This window comes from Erythrolamprus reginae, chromosome 1, assembly GCF_031021105.1.
Source record: "Erythrolamprus reginae isolate rEryReg1 chromosome 1, rEryReg1.hap1, whole genome shotgun sequence".
In the NCBI taxonomy this organism is placed as follows: Eukaryota; Metazoa; Chordata; class Lepidosauria; order Squamata; family Dipsadidae; genus Erythrolamprus; species Erythrolamprus reginae.
The window spans coordinates 157,783,383-157,799,097 of NC_091950.1; the positions used below are offsets into that span (position 1 = coordinate 157,783,383).

The 15,715-nt window shown below is 43.3% G+C and overlaps 1 protein-coding gene across 1 annotated transcript in view; it reads left to right on the plus strand.

Annotated features, from left to right (window-relative positions):
* The window catches only part of SLC49A4 (solute carrier family 49 member 4), a 110,512-nt gene that overhangs the window by 36,066 nt on the left and 58,731 nt on the right, over positions 1-15,715 (plus strand). Inside the window, exon 3 of the mRNA XM_070730278.1 lies at positions 15,068-15,336. Coding sequence (XP_070586379.1) covers positions 15,068-15,336 — 269 coding nt within the window. The remainder of the gene's footprint in view (positions 1-15,067; positions 15,337-15,715) is intronic.

Consider the following 15,715-nt stretch of genomic DNA (forward strand, 5'->3'; position numbering starts at 1 on the left):
TTCCCTATGCCAGTGTTTTTTGAACTTAGATGCAACTTTGACCAAAGAAACATTTTCAAGAGGTTGATAGACTGCAGTATCATAGTACAGTGAACCCTCGATCATCGCGAGGGTTCCATTCCAGGACCCCACGCGATGATCGATTTTTAGCGAAGTAGCGGTGCGGAAGTAAAAACACCATCTGCGCGTGCGCAGATGGTGTTTTTGCTTCCACTGCCGCCCGCCCTTCGCCCGCCCACCCCGTTGCTCGCGCCTGGGGTGCGCGCGCGTTTGGGGACTCCCTAGATCCGCTCCCCAGCTGGGGAGCGGATCTAGGGAGTCCCCACCGCGCGCGAGCGTTGCTGGGGAAAGCGCGCGCGTTTGGGGACTCCCTAGATCCGCTCCCCAGCTGGGGAGCGGATCTAGGGAGTCCCCAAACGCGCGCGCGTTGCTGGGGAAAGCGCGCGCGTTTGGGGACTCCCTAGATCCGCTCCCCAGCTGGGGAGCGGATCTAGGGAGTCCCCACCGCGCGCGCGTTGCTGGGGAAAGCGCGCGCGTTTGGGGACTCCCTAGATCCGCTCCCCAGCTGGGGAGCGGATCTAGGGAGTCCCCACCGCGCGCGCGTTGCTGGGGAAAGCGCGCGCGTTTGGGGACTCCCTATATCTGCTCCCCAGCTGGGGAGCGGATCTAGGGAGTCCCCAAACGCGCGCGCTTTCCCCAGCTGGGGAGCGGAGCTGGGATGTCCCCAAGCGCGTGCCGCCCGCCCACCCACGCCGTTGCTCGCGCCGCCGCTGGGGTCTTACGGGGGCAAGAGGGGAAAGACCCAGGGAAGCCTCTGCCCGGCGGGGAAACTCCACCATCTATGCATGCGTGGAAGGGCACGCATGCGCAGATGGTGGAGTTTACTTCCTGGTTGAAAACTCGCGAAATAGCCCTTTCGCGATACTTGAACACGCGAAACTCGAGGGTTCACTGTATTATGATGTGAAAGTCAGAAAATTTGTCATTGTGTTGCCAGGGGTCTTGCTGTATCATTATGCTGTTGCCTTTTCACTGTCAGAATGTTGACAGAAATGCCATGGAATTGGCCTGTTATGGCAGAATTTGCTTTATTGCAAATCTTTGGCTCTTGTTTGACAAGTTGTCAGTCAGATAGATTTTAAATAACAACATTTTCAGAATTGAAAGCCCACTGCATTTTGGATTCCTTAAAGTTTTCAGTAAAATAATAACATTAAGGATGGCCAAATGCATTTGAGCCAAGTTATTCATGCTCAGCATTAAAATCTTTCTGAATTGAAATAGTCTGTGTCTCCTCCTCTCTCTTTCTCTCTCCAATTTGAGAATAGTTCCTCATTCAAGACATAGTGCCTCTGTGTAAAAGTCTTTTCACTTTGCAAAAAGGAGTAAATATTCTTATTTTATTCCTGTAGTACTGTATTATCAATAAGCACAATTGTTTGTGGACCACTTATGATATATTGTGTTCTAGTTATGTTGAAAGTCAATCCCATAAATATTTAGTCCCCCAAAACTATTTATATGGAAATTGACATTTATTCTAAATCTAATTGGAAGGGGAAGATGTTCTACTTGCAAAAAAACCCCCCACCACCTTATTCTTTTAAGGGAGAATGAAGATTGGTCTTATTTGACTATAAATAAAACATGATTGCTATCTGTAGTAAATTAATATTGGATACCATATTGTATACAGTGGAACCCCGACATAAGAGCTGCTCTACTTAAGAGCAACTCGAGATAAGAGCTGGGAGGGGAGAGATATTTTTGTTCTACTTACAAGCCCAAATTCGAGATACAAGCGCCAAGGAGCTGTCTCCTGAAGCCGAACGCTAACTTCCGCGTTCAACTTCAGGAGACAGCTGCGAAGCGGCGCGCATGTTTTAAAAGGTTGCAGCCGGCCTGGGGGGCTTGGGGGGGTGCTTGCAGCTTTCTTTCTTGCTCTTTTTCTTTCTCTCTTTTACCTTCCCTTCCTCTATTTCTTCTTTTCTTTCTCCTTCCCACCTTCTTCCCTCCCTCCCTCCCTTCACTCATTCCTCTCTTACTCTCCCCTTTCATAAGTTTCCTTGCTTCCTTCCTCTGTTCCTGTCCCTTCCCCCTTTCTTTCTTTCTTTCTTTCTTTCTTTCTTTCTTTCTTTCTTTCTTGCTCTTTTTCTTTCTCTCTTTTACCTTCCCTTCCTCTATTTCTTCTTTTCTTTCTCCTTCCCACCTTCTTCCCTCCCTCCCTCCCTTCACTCATTCCTCTCTTACTCTCCCCTTTCATAAGTTTCCTTGCTTCCTTCCTCTGTTCCTGTCCCTTCCCTCTTTCCTTCCTTCCTTCCCACCCTCCGTCCATTCATTCACCCATTCCTCTCTTGATCGCTTAAAGCCGGTCCCTGGTGCAAAAAGGGTTGGGGACCTCTGTCCTACAGGATTGGGTGGCAGAGAAGTTGAACATATGTAAATTTAAAAGTTTAAGAAAGTTTACAAGTTAAGTGAAAGAAACTTCATTATTCATTTATATGTACATGTACATTTCTTCATTAAAAACATGTCTTTCTGCATAATTTAGACTAACTTTGTGAGTTTTTTGAGGGCTGGAACCAATTAAAATTATTTACATTAATTCCTATGGGGAAAAGTCGTTCGAGATAAGAGCTGCTCGACTTAAGAGCCCAGGTCCGGAACGAATTAAACTCGTATCTCGAGGTACCACTGTATATGGTTCTATATCTATAATGCTCATTAGATTAAAGTAAAAACTTTAAATAATATATATTTCTTTCGTAAGGATATAATGGCAGAATTGTCTCTTTTAGAAAAAATATGAAACAAAACAACATGATGCAAAGTTTTGTTTTAAGATTTTTTTTCAAATTTAGTTCTAGTTTTTCTACTTCTTTAGGCTTTAATCCAGTCTAATATGGTGATTAAAGGGTTGGATTGATAAATGGATACGACCAGGATCTAGACCACCCTGAGTAATAGAAATACACTGAATGACACTGGGCCAATTAATCCAATTTACCTTACAGGGTTGTTGCTGTGGGGGAGAAATGGGAGGAGGATTATTTCGAATTCGCCTTGAGACAGAAAATAAGCTTAATTAATAGCAAAATAAATCACTAAGTTCACAAAGTTAAAAAGAAAAAGGATTTTTGACAGGTATAGACTATATTTCCGGAGTCTTCTTCCCTCCTACAAAAGTGAAAATAGCTAGAAGATCTCTCACTTCAGGTCTTTTGGGATTTAGAAAGCCAGCCTTCTGTTTTGTGATTCCTGACCTCTGGGATGAAGTTCTCCCTGAGATGCGGGGAGACACCCACCCAGATGGCATATCAGAAGGTGGTTAAAAGGTCTGATTCTTCTCCCCAGATAGAGTGGTTGGAGCCCCTTGCTGACTGTATGATATATTTTGGTGCGATTGACTGGATATGCCATCTTATTTAATATTTTCTATACGATTGTATATTCATCTTTTCTCTTTTTATATCCTGAGTCGCCTAGACTCAAACTGGAGACAGGCGGTGCCTAAATCAAAGAAATAAAAACAGCAGCTTAATTTAATGTACTGCCAAGCTAGCATTTTAAACCAAAGTTTGTTCATTATGCAAAGGAAAACATTTTCTCTGCAGGGCAAGTTTGAATCCTCTGCAGGGCAAATTTGGGAATTAGTGAACTGCAATGAAACAGAAGCTGGTTTATCATTCTCGAGGGGGAGGGGGGAGGAAATGCAATGGAGAGTGAGGTTAGTTTCATTTATTTTCTGAAATGGACAAAGGAGTTCAGCTCAAAGACTTCTACATTCCTTCATTTCTGAACCACACAATAATTAATAATATTGATTATTAATAATCTAATATTATGGAATTACCATGTGGCTACTATGAGTGAGCAAGCTACGTGTTTGAGTGTTTGTGCTTGTTGTTGTTATTGTTATTGTTATTGTTGTTATTATTATTATTATTATTATTATTATTATTATTAATTGGATTTGTATGCCGTCCCTCTCCGTAGACTCGGGGCGGCATACAAATCCAATAAATAATAATAATTATTATTATTATTGTAAGCTTGTGCATGTGTTACAGCGTTTTTTTTAAACCGATTTTTCAACAACATGTATTTGTTGTATTTTAGAAAGCAAATACAATCCATTCATTCTGGCCAATTTGGTATACTGTTTTTATCAGATTTTTAAATAAAAAAAATGTGGCCATTTTTCTTCCCTTTCTGTTTCAAAGGCAAATAAGTAGATGTTTCCTCTCACCTTTAAGAGGCCAGCACATAAAAACTCTGCATTGTTAACAGGTAAATATTATCACAGATAGTGTGTAATTACTACCCCCCTATGCTTCTTGACAAATTGACTTGGTGAAAAACAAATTGACTTGGTGAAATACAATGATGATTTATGTAGCTCAAAGGATGTGATGTATTCATACACAGTTCACTTCAGCTCTTTGAAGCTAATCTTGCTTTCCCAGTAAAATAGCTAAAAGTAAAGTTAATGCAAAATGGATGCTGAATAAACGCCTTTGGTATAAATACTAAACTTACTAAAATAATATAAGAGCCTCTGTCTCAAGGGAAAGGTTAAATAATTGATTATTTCATAGCTCTGTTGAAATGGCTTCACGTTTTCTTCCATTATTTTTCCCGTAAGCATATTATGAAAACCCTAGTCTTGAACCTCTCACTGCTACCCACATTGTTTGAGATCTAAAAATAATTAAATGAAAATTGGAAAAATCACATAACAAACCTAAGAGCAGAGCCTAGGGTATAGGAATTGATCCAAATGCTTCTCTTAGTTTGAGCATATTTAAAAATACAGGTTTTTTTCCTTCCAGATAGGGAACCAAATTGTCTTTCAATCTTCATCTTTCATATAAGGGGCATTAAACATTACTGACTAAAACTTAAATTGCAGTATGTGAGATGTGAAGAAAAATGCAGTCGCTTTTTGCTCCTTCTGGACAACATAAACAAGGGGAGGAGGAATAACCATAATAAATGTTTTTAATCATAAAGCAGTTTGTGGAATGGTGATGGGACTATGTGAAAAATTTATGATAGCCTTTTCAGGGTGAAATCAGCTACAGTGAACATAAGGCGCAGATGGCAAAATGTGTACAGGTCCTGTTGGATTCATATTTCTGTCAGCTATATTAGCCATGGCAAATTTGGCTCTCCCATTAGTAATAGATTGCTATGTATGAAAACTATATTTTGAATATCTTCTTTCATTTTGTCTCTAAGAAGATAAGGTAAATGAACTTACCCCCAAGCAGAAAGCAATTTAATTCAGAGTTCACAAATCAGTGAAATTGATTTGAATGCATGGTAGAGAGATTTTATCTAGAGTGTTTCACAGTGTCTATTCCACAAATATGAAACATTTGGAATGCATAAAAAGCAGTAAAAAATAGGAAATGGAGAGGTCTAATGGTAGAATTCTCTGTTTATGGAAAGATCCTGGAAAAGAAAGAGCTGTAAATTGAATCTCTTCTACTCTGTGCTAAGCTTATCCAATCCCCAGCATTATTTCTTCCTTGCTTGAGGCTACTGGTATAAATGGACTTCCATCTTCAGTTGATAAATGAATAAAGGGCTATAACAGATAAAGTGAGATACCACCTAGTTCTGTAAACATTACTCAGAAATGGAACAACAGAAAATCAAGGTTTAAAGTGCTGCAGAATAGATAATTGTAAAATTTAGTATCAATAGTGCCAGATAATAAACTGTAAATTTCATGCAACAGGATTGGTAAGAACTGGCACTAAAAATTAACACTGACATGCAGTGACAGTAAGAGCCTATTAATACTATATCCTGACTGATACAGGCAAATCAGTCATACAGTTCCCATGTAAAAGTCACATGTGTTGCCATCTTGCATATCTGCCACCATCACATGCAACAATAATTTATGTAGGTATGTAATTATTTCCTTTTAAGGCCACCTTACCCGGGGTCTTACAATGCAACTTCTAGGCATGAACTGAAAAGCCAAAGCCAAAAGATTTTTCTCTGTGTTATTCAGCAATCCCAGAACAATCCAAGATTTTACTAGAGAGTCAGTGATCATCACATTATTCAAAGCCCCTAGCCAATTATTTGAACAGTTTGATTGGAAGTCATGCTTCTATATCTTTGATCTGATTCTGCAACCAGAGAACGGCCAGCTGACATTGTAAGCTTTCTTGCATTGAACTGCTACATTTTTTTAGAACCAACTTCTATTCTAATTACTTCGAAGTCTCATCACATATTAATTTCCAGGACCTTTATGAAATTGGAACAGACAGTGTTTGCAGTATTGCTGTATGGTATGCAATAAAGGTAGTCCTCAATGTACAACCATTTGTTTACTGACTGTTTGAAGTTACAACGGCATTGAAAAAAGTGACTTATGATCTTTTTTCACACTTATGACTGTTTGCAATATGCCCATGATCACATGATCAAAATTTGGATGTTTGGCAACTGGTTCATATCTATCAAAGTTGCAGTATCACAGGGCTATGTGATCATCTTTTGTGACCTTCTGCCAAGCAAAGTCTATGGGGAAGACAGATTCACTTAACAAATGTGTTGCTAACTTAACAACTCTCATGATTCACTTAACAACTATGGCAAGAAAGATCATAACACGGGAGAAAACTCATATAACTCTCATTTAATAACATTTTATTTATTTATTTATTTAGTCAAACAATTATAGGGTGATAATTTGTACAAATAAAACATTAGATAAGTAATGATAAAAAATAACAAAAGTGTTCTGGTTTCTGGTAGAAGTTTAGTAATTACAAATAACTCTCATTAAATGCACTCCGTTTATTTCTCTGCTCTCCTGTATTTCAACACCTCCCAGACAGCACTTGGTCCGTTATCTCTCTCTCTCTAGCATTTCTCACATTCCTTTTCCTGCTTCACTTACACAAGATTTATTTCCTAACAACATAGCTATAAAAAAACAAGCAGCACTGACTAAATACAATACAAAATACTTTGGCTTACTTTAGCGTAGTGAAAACCGCCTCCATATTTCTTTTCAGCAACGTTGAAACTCCACCCTTCTCCACTAGCCCCGTGACATGCCAATTACCTCACTACAATATTTAACCCATTCCTCTCCTTAATATCTTCTTCCAGACCTTTGCTCTCTATGTTTCTGAATTCTTCTGAATTTAGGATTAACCCAGCGTGCATCTGATTCTCCCTCACTAGATCCTGAACTCATAGCCCCATCCTGTGGCTGGCCTCCCACCTGTTCTACTACCTGTAACCCTGGGGCCCCCACTACTTCATAAACACTATCTGAATCCGAGTCCTCAATATCTTCATCATCCTCCAACTGATCAGGAGTATGTACAACAAAAAGAAGACAATAGAACAGGGACGGTAGGCACAGTGGTGTGCTTATGCACGCCCCTTACAGACCTCTTAGAAAGGGGGAGAGGTCAACTGTAGATAGTCCAAGGTTAAAGGTTTTGGGGTTAGAAGTAGAAACCACAGAATCAGGTAGTGCATTCCAGGCGTTGATTGTTGCTGAAGTCGTATTTTTTGCAGTCAAGTTTGGAGCGGTTGAGATTTAATTTAAATCGATTTTGTGCTCGTGTGTTGTTGCGGTTGAAGGTGAAGTAGTTGTTAACAGGTAGGACATTTTGGTATATGATTTTATGAATTATAATTAAGCCGGAACGGAGACGATGGAGTTGTAAGTTGTCTAAACCAAGAATTTTAAGTCTGGCGGAATAAGGTATTTTGTTGTGAGGAGGAATGAAATATTTCTGGACTCTCAATTGTGTTGATGTCAGATATGCAATGTGGGTTCCATACAGGCGAGCTGTATTCTAGGATTGGTCTGACAAATGTTTTGTAAGCTTTTGTTAGCAGTTCAAAACTACCAGAGAAGAAGCTGCGAAGGATTAGGTTAATAACTCTTAAAGCCTTTTTGGCTATGTTGTTGCAGTGGGCTCTAGGACTTAGATCATTGGATATGAGTACTCCAAGGTCTTTGACAGATTGAGAGTTATCAATAAGTTGAATTCCTCCAAGTTTATATTTAGTATTCTGATTCTTTTTACCAATGTGTAAGACATACATAGTAACATACATTTTGGGCTTAATTGTGGTCATAAATTGAGGACTTTTTGTACTGGTTTAAATTACAATAGTGCTGGGATTCGTTGTATGTCTGTGTCTGTGTGCATGTGAACAGCAAAAATACTTGGAGATATGAAGAGAACTGTATGTCAAAAGCAACAAAACAGGGAAGAGAGAGAAACAAAGAGATAGAGAAAGAGTATATTACTGCATTCAGACCTCAATTTGATGATTATGAGACTAAGCAGTTGCGTAGTTTAATCCATTTCATTGAGTCAAGATTTCTTGGTCTGGAAGATTTTCAAACTTCTTTCATTCTTTTGTTCTTTACTGATTGCTTCTCTTCTCCGTACTGAAGGAGCGGGTCCAGCAGTCACATGGGTTGCTCATGTCCAATCCGGTGGAACTGAGCCTAGTGTTAAAAAAGCTTGCCGGATCCGCCCCTTCCCCAGAATTCGCTCAGTTCGCATATCCTGCGGTTGTATTGTGATAGCTCGTTCAACATTCTAACACCTTCCCTTCGATCTTTTCCTTCAAAAGTAGTAAGAATTGTTTATCCTTATTTGTTTACTTGCACTAATAGCGCCAGCCGTTTGTGGCTCGGCTTTTTTCCTTGGGAGAAGTTGCGGTTTCGTTTTCCCCCGGCTGTTTTTGCCGTTTACGATCCCCGCTGCCGCTTGTGGATTCTTTTAATCCCTTGGCCTGGAGGTCCTGGTGCAAGTATTGATTTGAAAAACATTGATTCATTATTGTATATTGTAAAAGGGCTTATAAAATACCTCCTGCGGAGTGAGACGCTTGTATCTAGTCTCCTGGACTTAGTCGATCGCTTCCCCTTTAAGAATTCTATTACGGAGCGATTTTTCGGCGCGAAGGCCTTCGCGCCCTTTTTAAATTTAGGCCTCTCGTGTTGGCCTCCTGCCAGCCGCGTAGGCCTCAGTCCACCGCGTGGATCCCGGAGTGGGCTTTGGGACGCTCAGGCTTAATTCTCCACCGGCTAAGCCTCCAACCAGAGTGCCTTGGTTTACTTTAATTTAAGTTTAGGGAGGCTGGGCCACGCTGTATTTGGGGACACGAACTCTGGGTTTGCCCAGATTGCCCTCAAGTCTCAGCAGCTCCGAGGCCTCGGAGCAGGATCCATACCTCTTGGGAAGTCCTTGAAATCTTCTCCCTAATTATTCAGTCTTGGCTCAGCCTGGTCTTCTGTTAATTGTCAGACTATGGCTACTTTTCCCAAGAGAGGCACAACTAAAGGTCCCAGAGAGGCCAGGCCTACAGGCGATGAGATTACCAGTATCCCCCAGGCCTCGACCTCCTCTTCTTCGGGGGCCCGCCCCTCGACCAAGGTCACCAGGGCTGAGAAGAGAAGGGACCTAGCCCTACAAAGAATCCATGACAAATCAGCAAAGCGTTTGAAAGTACAGGCCCAAGTACTCAGTAGTCAAGACCCCCCAGAGGCTTCTAGTCTGCCTCCTTCTGGGGTCCCTGTGTTATCTCTGGATGAGCCAAACCTAGACAGACCCCAACCTAACCTATGGGGAATAGGTCCAGAGGAACCAGATATTATTGAAGATTCCCCCCAGCCAGGATCCTCCCAGGCCTTCAGGGATTCTTCTGCCATTCCTGCTGATATTTCTAGTTTACCTCCTGAATTCCAATCTATTTTTTTCTGTGTTGTCCAAGGCCATTGATGCCAAATTCTCTACCATCAATGAGCTTCCCTTACCTCCTCCTCCTCCTCGCCCCTCCCGCCCCTTGGGTTCCTCCCCAGCGGTTAGAGCTCCTATTCAGGATGATTCAGATTCCTCTCAGGACGAATATGAGGATATGGAGGAGGATGAGGATCCCTTTCAAGGCCTCTCAGATGATGAGGAATCCCAAATAAAGGTTCCTTCTCCAATTACTATTTTTCCTTCTCAATTGTTCAAGTCTCTCCTCCTCAAAGCTAGAATTTCTACGGGATTGGCGGCTCAGGAGAAACAGGCCTCCACATCCACTGATCCCCCGGAGGAGAATTTACCTTACTTCACAGAGGAACAGGAGGATAACGAGGTAATTCCTATGCCTAAATTGTTTAAAGATGCCTTACTTAAGCAGTGGGATTTCCCAGCCTCTGGGCTTAATCCCTCAACCAAGGACAGAAAATTGTATAAACTCTCCTCTTCCTATGAGGAGCTTTTATCCTTTCCTAAACCGGATGAACCTGTCAAGATCCTTCACTCGGCGGCTGCTGTTCCAGGCGAAGCAGAGGAAGTCCTCCGCCCAGAGGACAAGCGGATTGAACAAATGCTCCAAAGAGGATTCACCGCAGATTCCTGGGCCATTAAAAGTTCTGCAGCGGCTTCCTTTTTCTCCAGAGCCATGCTTCTGTGGCTTCGCCAACTTCAGCAGCATATTCCTGCCGATGACTTGAGAGGTCAACAAGACTTCAACAAGGTCTTTGCAGCTGCCCAGTACGTGGCTGATGCCACTTTACAATCTACTAGATTTTCTGCTAAGTCTATTGCAGCTTCTACAACGGCAAGAAGACTCCTATGGATTCGCCCTTGGCAAGCGGGAGTACGCCAGAAGTGGCAGTTATCCCTGGGACCCTTAAAGCGCGACCTGCTTTTCGGTGATCTTCTGGATCCACTCCTCATGGAAACCACGGACAAGAAGAAAGTTTTGGGTCCAACCACCAAAAAGGCTACCAAAACGCAGTCCTTTCGTCGCCCAGGGCGTCAGCAAGATCAAGCGGCTTCCTATCAGAGATCTCCAGGTCAGTATTCCCCCCGCTTTCGTTCCCAAGGTAGGAACTCCAGGGGCAGAGGCTTTCGCTTCCAAAGGGGAGCGTCCTCTAACAGGGCTTCAAAGAAACCTAGATGGTAATTTTTCCTCAATTCCCATAGGTGGTCGCCTAGCCCATTTCGCCTCTAGTTGGCGTCTCACCTCCAAGGACCCCTGGGTCATTGACACTGTTCAAACAGGCCTTCTTTTAGAATTTATCTCTCCCCCTCCGAAACGTTTTATTTCCTGCCCTTCTCCCAGGTCCTCCTCAGATTGTAACCGTATGGAGGAGGCCATTTCTCACTTATTGTCCATCAGAGCCATTCAACCGGTTCCCTCCGATCAGAAGGGTCTAGGTTTTTATTCCATCCTATTTATGGTTCCAAAATCCTCCGGAGGTTGGAGAGCTATTTTGGATTTAAAGAAGCTTAACCTATTCATCAAATATAGGAAGTTTAAGATGCACTCCCTATCATCTATTTTGGCCGCCATCCACACGGGAGATTTCATGGTCTCTTTAGACCTCACTGAGGCCTACCTCCACATTCCTATAGCCAAATGCCACAGAAAATTTTTACGTTTCTCCTTTCAAGGCAGGCATTTCCAGTATAGGGCGATGCCTTTTGGCCTTTCCTCGGCCCCTCGGGTCTTTACAAAGCTCTTGGGGTCCCTGGCGGCCTATATCCGGGCGTCTCCCATTCACATTTTATGTTACCTTGATGATATTTTGATTCATGGGAACTCCCTAGAGAAAGTGAAAACAGACCTTTCTATCACCATGTCAGTCCTTCAGGACCATGGATTTTCCATCAACTTTGATAAAAGTCATCTCCAACCTTCCACATCCATCTTACACCTGGGATCCATTATTAATTCAGAATCCTCCCAGGTTTTTCTCTCTCCCGAGAGAAAATTCAGTATAGGGGAGTTAATTTCTTGCATTTTATCTAAACCTTCAGTATCCATAGTAACCCTGTCTTCCCTTTTGGGGAAGATGGTGTCATGCATAGGCATCATTCCCTGGGCTCGCCTTCATGCTAGGGAACTTCAGTGGCTCCTATTACCCTTTCAGAGATCGGGGCACAGCAACTCAAATCGTCGCATTGTCATCCCACCAATGGTTCGCAGATCCTTCAAGTGGTGGAAGTCTCCGGCCATGGACAAAGGATCCCCGTTCAGGTGCCCGGATCAATTTGTCATCACCACAGATGCCAGTCTATCGGGATGGGGCGCCCATGCCCAGGGGATGATAGCCCAGGGCACGTGGTCCCCGGAGGAGGCTTCCAAGCCAATCAATTGGCTAGAGTTAAGAGCCGTTTCCCTGGCTCTGAAGCACTTCTCTCCTCGCATTCCCAACCGGCACGTTCTCATTCTCACCGACAACATTGCCACCAAAAGCCATATCTGCAGACAGGGGGGCACGAGATCCAAGGCCCTCATGAGGGAGGCCCTCAAGTTAGGCCTTTGGGCGGAAAAACATCTTCGGTCGCTCCTAGCCGACCACATCTCGGGGAGCCTCAACGTCCAAGCGGACTGGCTATCTCGAGCAACGATAGACCCAGGAGAGTGGAATCTCCATCAAGACCTGTTCCATCAAATCAGCCTCAGATTCGGCCTACCAATTCTGGATCTCTTCGCGACCAATGCGAACGCCCAGCTCCCTCGCTTCTTTTCCAGATTTCCATCCCCGGGAGCGGAAGCAATCAATGCCCTCCGGAGCCCATGGCCTCCAGGCCTACTTTACGCATTCCCTCCAATTCCAATTCTCCCGGACGTGATTCACAAGGTCCTCACCGAGAGGGCCCGAGTAATCTTAATCGCCCCTCATTGGCCCCGCCGGCCCTGGTTCGCGGATCTCCAACAGTTATCCGTTCAGGACCCTTGGCGACTCCCCGTTTCGGGGGATATGCTGCGGCAGGGGGCCTCATTCCATCCAGATCCGGAGTGGTTCCACCTCACCGCCTGGCTGTTATCAGGAGAGACTTAGAACTGCGTGGTCACGACCCCGATACAGTGGAGGTCATTTTAAAGGCCAGAAGGGGTTCGACCAATCGAATCTACGACCACACGTGGTCCAAGTTTCACCAGTGGTGTCTACAGGAAGGCCTCTCTCCCCTGTGCATTCCCATACACAGAATCATTTCCTTCCTTATGCAAGGTTTCCATAAAGGACTTTCCACCAGCACCCTCCGGCGTCATCTGGCAGCCATTTCATCTGTCCTAAGGGGCCCCCGCAGACAGCCTCTCCGATCCTTCCCGGAAGTTCAGGAATTCCTCAAGGGCATAGCCAACCTCAGACCTTCCAAGGTTCACAGGTATCCATCCTGGGATTTGCCACGGGTTCTCCATTCCCTCACGCAGGCACCATACGAACCCCTAAAATCGGCGTCCCTCAGGTACCTATCCTTTAAAGTAGCCTTCCTGGTGGCTATTACCTCTGCCCGACGCATTTCGGAGCTGGCTGCCCTCTCAATCAGGCAGGACCTTTGTCAATTTCATCAGGACAAGGTAGTCTTGCGACTGGACCCTACCTTCTTACCCAAGGTCAGTTCCATGTTCCACAGAACTCAGGATATTGTCCTACCTTCCTTCTGCCTCCAACGAGACCATCCCTTGGCAATTAGATGGCACACCCTGGATCTCATTAGAGCGCTGAGAATATATATCCAACGCACAGGACCCTTTCGGAGGTCAGAAGCACTTTTTATAGCCTATCACCCCAGAGTCATGGGTGCCAAAGTGTCTTCAACAGTAATAGGCCGTTGGATCAGAGGGACTATATCTAAGGCCTATGAGTCGGCCTCCCTCTCAGTTCCAAGGAACATCACAGCGCATTCCACCAGGAGCGCAGCCACCTCGGCCGCTTGGGCGACTCAAGCCCCGTTGGAGGAGGTCTGCAAAGCAGCCACTTGGGCCTCGCCAAATTCCTTCATCAGGCACTACAAGATTGATTCTTACGCCTCAGCGGACGCTGCCTTCGGCAGAAGGGTACTCCAATCCGTTATCTCACATGATAGCAATCTAATCCCACCCTAGGGACCATCTATTGGGTATGTCCCATGTGACTGCTGGACCCGCTCCTTCAGTACGGAGAATAGGCGTTGATTGCTTACCTGAACGCCTCTTCTCGTACGGTGAGCGGGTACAGCAGTCACTTCCCGCCCTTGTATGTGTCTTCTTTACCTTCCTATAACCTTTCTTCCTCTAACAATGAGAGTTGAACACTACAGAGCTTCACAGCTGAGCCTAGTCTATGGATTCGCGAATTCTGGGGAAGGGGCGGATCCGGCAAGCTTTTTTAACACTAGGCTCAGTTCCACCGGATTGGACATGAGCAACCCATGTGACTGCTGTACCCGCTCACCGTACGAGAAGAGGCGTTCAGGTAAGCAATCAACGCCTATTTTCTACTTTTGAAAACAAGAGTGTGACATAATCCCCCACCCTTTTTAAGGTTCCTTTTGTGTGTGTTGCAAAAATGTGTTATGTAACATTATTAATAATATTGCGAAAATAATGAAAATTGATGCTTTTCCATGTCCTGCAATAGCATTTGCTGTTGACTTTGCTTTCATCAAAGTCTTGAAGTCTACATACACTGTTGGGCTTTACATAATTCAATTCCCATTTGCTTAATGCACAATGTAAGTGAAAATTAAAGTTAACACATGGATAAAAAATCAATATGCCTCACATATTTACCAGATGTAGATAGTTTTATTCAAATATACAATATAGTTCCAGTTTTCTTTCTATTACCCCAATGTGAATGGCAGTCTTTGATACAATTTCCTCATTAATAGGTTTCTATAATATATAATTACTGAATACTAGTCTGTGCTTGGGGAGGAGGGGGGCAGGTAATATGTTTCACTTGACAGCAAATATTGAAAATTCTGGGTCCCTCACATGAAATCCTAACAAGATTAATAATACAAAGGAAGAAGAGGAGGAAATTTTATTTTAATGGTTAGTCTACAACATCAGCAAAATGATGTCATATACTTTCTGAAAAGGCTGCTGACTTTAATCCTTGTCTTCATGCCAATTTTTGGAAGCCCCGATTTGAAGTTCACGTGTCAAATTTTATTTAACCCCAGCATAAAGATGTCAATTGAACTGTTTTCCTATAGATTTTATAGCAGTGTTAGGAGTTTGTGGGTGGCAATTCAGTCTGTATGTCTCTCTTTTGCTTTGTCTCCAGGCTAATACACGGAGGACAGCTGTTAAATGGATTGGCAGGACCAACTGTAACAAGTGCTTCTCCACTTCTTTCTACTACGTGGTTTTCACCAGATGAACGTGCCACTGCCACAGCTATTGCATCATTGATCAGTTACCTCGGTGGAGCATGTGCATTTTTAGTAGGACCTTTGGTAGTTCCAGGACCAAATAGCACATCAACAATTCCACCTGTGTTTGGAAATAGTCCTGAGTACATAAAGGACCGCATTGAGGCTGTGTTGTTTGCAGGTATCCAATAAATAATTTTATACTTTACTACATTATGTATATTTGTTACGGGTTTGCTACTGCCCTCTAGTGATTTATCTGGCAAAAAAAGTCTCTTGCTACAAGAATAGACATAATAGAATTACTTGCTTTTTATATAAAAATACCAAATCCTAGCTTTGTGTATTAGCTATAAATGTTATCTCCTTGAATGTGACCTACCCCACCTATTCAATTCACTTGTCAAACATTTTTCCATTAGTATGTGTTGTGTTAAAATAGAACTGACACTCCTGTTCTTTTTTCGGTATTTCACTACCAGTTCTGCTAATCAGACATCAATAAAATACAGTCCTCATATATAATTATATGAGTATCTTTATATCGTAAATCAGTGTAA